This window comes from Macrobrachium nipponense, chromosome 26, assembly GCF_015104395.2.
Source record: "Macrobrachium nipponense isolate FS-2020 chromosome 26, ASM1510439v2, whole genome shotgun sequence".
NCBI lineage: Eukaryota > Metazoa > Arthropoda > Malacostraca > Decapoda > Palaemonidae > Macrobrachium > Macrobrachium nipponense.
Window position 1 is genome coordinate 58,160,508 of NC_087215.1, and position 8,014 is coordinate 58,168,521.

The 8,014-nt window shown below is 35.8% G+C and overlaps 1 protein-coding gene across 1 annotated transcript in view; it reads right to left on the reverse strand.

Moving 5' to 3' along the window:
• Positions 1-5,630: 5,630 nt before the first annotated feature.
• The window catches only part of LOC135200301 (pescadillo-like), a 151,671-nt gene continuing 149,287 nt past the window's right edge, over positions 5,631-8,014 (reverse strand). The window contains exon 10 of the mRNA XM_064228838.1: positions 5,631-6,066. Within this exon, the coding sequence (XP_064084908.1) occupies positions 5,741-6,066 (326 nt within the window). The 3' untranslated portion in view covers positions 5,631-5,740. The remainder of the gene's footprint in view (positions 6,067-8,014) is intronic.

The following is an 8,014-nucleotide window of genomic DNA, read 5'->3' on the forward strand; positions in this document are numbered from 1 at the left end:
TTGATTAGATGCTGTTGCTCGGTAACTTGGAGCATATCGGCTGTAGTGTCAAGAACAGGTACCAAGGCAAGTGTGAGACTTAAGTGTTTAAAGTGCCACTTAGAAACAATCATCACCAACTTGTATGTCTGCATAATCCATGGGTCTACTCTCCCCTTGGTCTTTCTTGGTAAGCATCTGCTTAGAATTGGGCCCACCCCCCACAAAAAAAAAAAAAAAAATCTTTCCACAGTTGCTACATATAAACTAAAGATCAAATACCATAATGTTACTTCCAGTCACAGATATAGGAGAGGAGACCTTCATTTCGGAAGAATAGCACTCATTAACAAATATCATACTCTACCTGGCACAACGGTTCTGGAACCATGTCATCCAAAGTAATCGAGTTTGCTACTGAAACAAAAAGACATTGAAAACAAATAGCTCACCAATTGGATCAAATGTGTTCTTTGTGGGCAACAAGTAAAAATATGAGGATGCGAGGAAGGAAGGTTAGAACTCATCATTCACCTTCATCTCTTATTCCAAATGTTAAAAGACTTAACTGAAACAAGTTAAAGTTTTACAAATTTTAAGTTGTTACCATACCAATTACAATCTCATGCACTACCAGACTTTCTTCCTGGTTCCATCCAGTCCCTATGTGCTCTCCTGAATCCTACAGGTATGTGCAAAAGCTATGAGGCATTCATCATCTAAGAATCCCACCTAAATAGTGATTCAAGAATAAATATGATTACTAAGGTTGTGATCAAAGAAACTGTTTTTATGATTCAAAACCAGTTTTTCATACAAACTTAATAATATAAAGAGTGGCCTCCTCCCAGCCCCCATAAACCTTGCTACTTCATATAATTTACATGAAAAGTTAGGTTAGTGACCGAGACATCCAAATGGCGCATGCACTGTGCTGGGATTACCTTCTTATATCTTGCTGAGAGTACTCATGAGTCTGGGAACATTTGTAGCACAAGCACATATTAAAAATTCTGCTACTATTTGCAATTTATAGTAGTGTAAGGAGTCAGATACCAAGTCTCTAGTAGCCCATAAGTTTGTAAATATGATAAAAACCTATGATGCATAAAAAAGGGCACTTGTTTTAAGTAATTATTTAAGACCTGGAAAAGAAGTACTCTTTCCATCATCAGCATGACTGTAGTCAGTAACTCTCTCAAGTTTATATTTCAGAAGATGAAACCTCTTAATATGGAACAAGCCCACAGGGGTCATTGATTTTAAATTCAAGCTTCCAAAGAGTATGGTGTTCATTTGAAAGAAGTAACAGCAAGGAGTGATAAGAAATACAGAAAGAAGAGATCACTTACTCTAAAAGAAAAGATACTAACAAATCAATAAATATATAGATAAAAAAGTAACTAAACAAGAATTGCTTTAGGGTAGTAATGCAGTGCATCTTCACTGGAACTTTTGAGGTTCCAACTCCACAACATCCTCAGGTAGACTGTTCCACAGTCCAACAGAATAAGGAATAAAGGGCCTCTGGAACTGAAAAGTTAGACAGTGAAGCATATTTACTGCAAAAAAAGTGCTACTGTTCTGCAAACCGGGTTACTCTCAGGAGGAAAAGAGGATCAGGGATAAATTGTGGATGTAAATGATCACTGTTAAAATCAAAATGATGAAGAATTTACAAACAAAAAGACCATCCATTGATGATCCGAGTGATAACTGCTAATGTTAAGAAACAAACCCACTACCAAAAACCACTCTGTCTAAAAGAGATGAATCTGGTAGAGCAGGCATCCTCAGCAGAAAATAGTACTCTAGTAAAGGAAGGACAAACGACCTAAAACAGGTTGCAATGATTCTACCAATGTTGTAAATACTATGTATATGAGGCCTTTGGTACAATACCTAACTTTAATGTGACATTTAGTGACACTTTCATGAGATGTTTCTTTACAGTTACACAAAGCATCAGTTCAAGCTTCAGACTCATTTAGCAGCATCCCATCCACCTGAAGGGGAGGACAAGGTGGAAAATCAATACAAGATCCAACAATCGGTAGTTTTTGTTTTACTGAAGTTCAACTTCATATCCATCTGACTATGTACACCATTTACTAACCTGCTCCATGTAATGACTGCAACTAAGGGCAGCTTCATTTTTCATAAGTGCAGACTTTACAACCTCAAAAAGTGTTACATTATCAACATACCAACAACCATATCACTTGTATATACTAAAAATAGCAGGTGTCCAAGAACACTCCCCTGTAGAATTCCAGACATAACAGCTCTTACTTTGCTAAAGATCCCATTAACAGCAACTCACTGCTACCTACCTGTAAGGAAATCTTAAAAGTAGTACTCTTAAAAGGTATCTACCGATTGCAAGTTTATGTAAGTGCCTTATGATTTAATAAATCAAAAGTGGCACTAAAATCTATATGAATTACTCCACACTCGAAACCCTTATCAAGGTTCTCCTGCAAATGGCATGGCAAATCTAAAATGAGCATTGTAGGTACAGAAAAAGGAATGCAGGAAGTTGTAGCTAGTGGCCGAAGGGACGCTGCAAAGAACCTGAACTAAAGAAGATGCTTAGCTCCACAGAAATAAATGTCTAGCAGCTAACAGTCCTTTGGATTCCACATACTGGCAGTTCCTGGTCATCGGCGGACTTGGTTAATAATGGCAATCCAGTTTTATGTCACTTGTCTAACGCTACAAAATCGGCGATTTATGGTATCATGACGGGCAAAGTTTCCGTTATCGGCGCCATAAGGTGCTGATAATAACATTATGACACCAAAGCATACCTAACAGAGGTTCCATTAACCGGTTATATATTGGCTTCATTAACTGAAACTTGGCGCCATAAGCACAAAAATTGCCGAGTTTCAGTTAATGGCAGTTTCCACTGATCAGCACTCCATCTAGAACAGAACCCATATTGATAACTGGGGACTGCCTGCACTTATAAAGCAGCTTAAAAATAAGTTTTCCTGCAACTTTGGTGAGCACAGGAAGAACAGAAATTGGCCTGTAGTTACTTCAGTCTGTATATATGCCACTCTTTGGAACAGGCACTGTAACACTAAACTTGCATTCATCCACAAAGATAGTCTGGTCAACATAAAAATATATAAAATCTATTAATCTTGAGAGACAACACAAGAAACCTTTACAGGTATAAAGGGAAGAAACCATCAATATCTTCCTCCAGCTATCAAGATTATCAATTATTTTCTACACAACCCTATGTCAAAATGCAAATTTTTTAAGAGTAGGTTCAGGATGACAGATATTGGGGAGAGGGACATTCTCACCTGATTCCTTAGCTTTAAAAGTTCGATGAAGCAGTTCAGCCTTTTCCTTGGGGGCTAGTAATCAATCTACCATCATCAGTTTTCAGTTAATAGTGGTGGAATGGAAGACACACCCGACCCAAAGACAAAAGATGCCTATTTAGTCCATCGCAGATGAGGAGTGGTAATTTCTTCAAGTTTCCTCTTTAAAGGATGGCATAATTTCTCTCAGCTATATGGAAAGTCTTACTTGCTGCACAGTGAGACTCAACAGACATGGCATCATCCTGTGATGAATTTGGAATGTATGTTATGGTAACCTTATTTTTCCTCATCATGATAACTTGGGATCTGGATCTGATACAGCATGTGAAATATTAAGTGCCTTAACAGCTTCAATAATGCAATCCCAACTGGCTCTACATTTCAGCAATAACATTTTTCTGATGGCGGCATTAGGAATATACTAATTGACAGGTCCCCCTCAGTAGCAAAATGGTCAGAAGTTCCTATATACGTACTTGTAGACATTGGACTTAACAATAGTCGGAACATCTTTGAATATGAGGTCTAATATATGTTTGTTTCTCAATCAGTTGGACAAAATCAGAAGATACACTGAAATCAAAAGCAGACTGGCCATGGTGATAATGGATGAAGCTTTTGAATCCTGTGGCTTAACCATACTAATCCTCTCATAAAGAGTTATATACAGAATTGTTAACATTTGGGCTGTGGTAGACAACAAATACACAAACACTGTAGAACTTACTAGTCTTAAAACAAAGAGCTTCATGGCAACTACACTTGTAAGTTTTTTTTACAGTAAATAGGTCATACAGACTTCGTGCATACGCAATACTTAGCATATGGGATGTTACGATGATAAATAAAGTCAGGACCATCAAACTCTGGGATTAAAAATTCAACCTTTGACTTGTTGCTAGCTACAAGTCTCACATAAAAACATCAAATCGTAATTACAGGCACAACTCGGATCAATAAATTTTACCTTAAGCCTATAATATTTGAGTAAAGTACTCTAAAGTTTTTTTTCTTTATAATAATGAAGAGTTCTCTCCATTCTCTTCTGTCTTGTACACTCTGTCTTTACTCCTGTCATGGCTATGTCTTCATCTATCTCCTTTATCCATGACTTCCTTGGCCATTGTCCTACTAATTTTCTGTTCCTCATCCCTTCTCAAACATGTCCAACCATCTTAGTCCTTGAAATTTTGATTTTCCACTCTTGGGATACATTTCTATCATCCTCCTCATAAGTCTTACAATTTTATGAAAATACACTTTCAACGTCTTCACATTCTTTGTCACTGCCCGTGAGCGAAGTGTATCAAATGCAAATCTCTGCTCTCATTATTAATGGGACATATTTATTCACCAGTAGCCTAGCTATCTCTCTCCATTTCATTCCTGTGACAACAAATCTTTTTCGTATTGGTCTTTCAACTACTACTTCACAGTCTAAAGTGTTATAAAGGTAGCAAAAACACTGCTTCTTTGAAACCAATCTATGAAAACAGGGCTCCAAACTCCTTTCTCCTTCCTAATTACTCTTCTAATATATTTTTATCACCAAATATCTTTTTTTCCCACGACTATTTTGTAATCATGAGTACTTGTACTTCTAACTACAAGGCTACTATTTTGAATGCATTTTTTTCTTTGGTTCTTTCCCAGTCACCATAAGCTTTGTTTGCTTCCAATGAGTTTCACATTCCCGTCATCCATCTTTTATTTTGAAAAATTACCACTTCTTCTACCTCAGATTCTGTTGTGAATGCTTAGTCAATTGTATTCATCAGATCTCTGAGGCACCCTCGTCTGCATGCCTTTGTAGCTTCTTCAATTACGATGATGAATGGTAAGGGTACCGTGATAATTATTGGGCACCAGCATTCACACGTGCTCACCTACCGGTTTGGTAGTTTTGAATTCAATTCCCCGCCCTGCCAACATGGTACCAGAGGAATTTATTTCTGGTGATTATTTAATTTCTCTAAATAATATGGTTGGATCCCACAATAAGCTGTAGGTCCCAGTGTTAGGTATCAAATTAGTTCCTAGCTACGTAAAAATATCTAATCCTTCAGGCCAGTCCTAGGAGAACTGTTAATCAGCTCGGTGGACTGGTTAAACTAAGATACACTTAACTTTAACCAGCATCCACAAATTTCAAATTCTTCTGACATTTGCAAGTACGTACTGTTAACACTCCAGATCAAGAGTTAAAGGTGAGTAACATCATTGGCTTAATTAGTCTTACTTACGAGGCTAGAAAAACTAAAGAGTGTTGCACAAAATAAATAGAATAGGTTGAGAAAAAGTTACTGATTGATATATCCTCAATTTATAAAATAACATAGAACAGATCGCACAAATATCTTAATTATTCTCTGAATAATCACAAATAACTAAATAATCTGGTTAAGCTACTTAACAAGTTACTGTGCTTTCTGCTTGGTCCTCTCCTTTAACAGTTTCTCTTCTTGGTTTGCTTTCTTCTTCTTCACATTTTCAGCTTTCTTTGCCTTCTCTTTCTCAATTGATAATCTCCTCAAACGCAGATTCTCAGCTTTGCAAAACTGCTTGTTCTCTTGCCTCTTCAACTTACGGTATATTCTCTTCTTCTTTCTTGGGATCATTGAAACTGACAATCTATAATGGTCTTGTTCATCCTTCCAAGACGTGTCTTTGGGCCTGACATGGATACCAGGTTTCACTTCCATTTCTTTGAGTAATGTTTTCTTCTCCGGATCTATTTCTTCTTCTAAAAACAGAAAAAAAGAAATGTGTGTAAGGTCAAAATAAACTGATTTCTGATGAATCCACCCCTTTTAGCCTCAAAGAAATAACAAAAGGTAATACAAGCACTTTCAGTAGACTGCTTTTAAAAAGTTTTAATACGACCCAGGAACAATATGAAATATTAACAAATAAGAGGAAAATCTTTGAAAATTTATACCCAGCATTCTACAAGATCATGATTTTGTATTGTCCAAAAGAACTAGCCTTTCAATAGACACAATTGTTGTTTTTCACCTTACTGTTGAATTAAACCAATATGTAAAACAAACAATTTACCCTACAACACCTACTTTCCTACTAATGACAAAAATACAAAGAGAGAAACTTACTGAAAAGTTATATATAAAGGGACTTCATATTCTGTACCCAGATATCTAAAGCGCCCAAAAATAAGTAAGTTTTGGTGCCTTTGGTGATCACTGTCACACTTCACACAGTCCTTAAGGAAGAGAAATCTTAATTTTCTAACTCCTATCAAGAAGCTCATGGACAATTATTGTATATCTGATCTTAGCTAATCAAGAATGCTTTGAATATAGGCTCTGGAGCTATAATCATGTCATCTACCGGATCAAGTTGTGCAAAAGATCTTATATTTGTAATATTACTGTACTACTCAAACCCTACAATAGGCTCATGGGTTTCTAGTCACTATTATTTACATCCAACAAAAGGACGTGGGTTTTTAGTTGTAGCATTACTAATCAAGCCTCACATATGTTGGGTTTCTAGTTAGCACTTACCATGCCAAACAAATGGATTTAGGATTTCTGGTTATTAATTATTGGGACCAACATAAGGATCTTGGGTTTCCTAGTTATTAATCAACCCCCACCAAACATATCTTGAGTTTCTAGTTATTGCTCATCAAACCAAAGAAGGATCTTGCACTTAAGTTTCTAAATATAACTAATTATGCTAAGCAATAAGATCTTGGATTTCTATTTAATACTTATTAAGGGGAGTGCTGATGCCATAAGGCCCCATTATAAGACAAATGCTTGTTCCTACCTTATGACTGAAGGAATTTGCTTCAAATTTTTACCACTTATTTTGAGAAAAATCCAAAAGAGAAAAATTATTGCTTAATTTGTACTAACTACAAAACTCTGACAGTTACAGAGCTGATTTTTGCACCAAAACTATTTTAAACATGAGTCATTTTTAAACATATGAAGTTTTTATTATACAACAGAGTAATTACCATATATTTAAATAGTATAAAAATATCAGACATATTTCTTCATCACTGACATGGCGTATGTGGCAATTGTACAGCCAAGCCTTAGCAGCCTAAAAGGCTGAGTTTGACTATAAGTGCTTGTTGCTACCTTATGACTGAAAGGACTTGCTTCAGTTTTTACCAATTATTCTGCAACTAATAATGAAAATTCTTTCATGGGAAAATTTAGAGATTCAACCTCTAAGTTCATTTTGAAACATTCCAAAAATAATAGGCAGCAGAAAAAAATGTTTACTTAAAAATTAATTTCCCAACGATAAAATCAAGATATATACTAGTTACACACACTCTGTAAGTTTCATTGACTGTGGTTCAGTCTTCTTGGAGAAATAAGCACTTAGTTTTGAAACAATTAAGTTTTGAGAAAACAGCAAAGGAAAAAAATTATTGCTTTTTTGTAATCACTGAAACTATGACAGTTAGAAAGCCGATTTTTGCACTAAAACTATTTTGTCATATAAGTTATTATTAATAAAGGATTAGTTTATCCAGACCTCTGAGTCCTGAAATTTACAACACAAATAAATGAATAGAGCTGTGCTCTCTCTTGATTTATATGTTATCTAAAATTTGCATTTATGGGGAGCACTGATACTGTAAGGCCCCCTTATAAGGTAAGCGCTTGTTGCTACCTTAAGAATGAAAGGACTTGCTCCAATTTTTACCA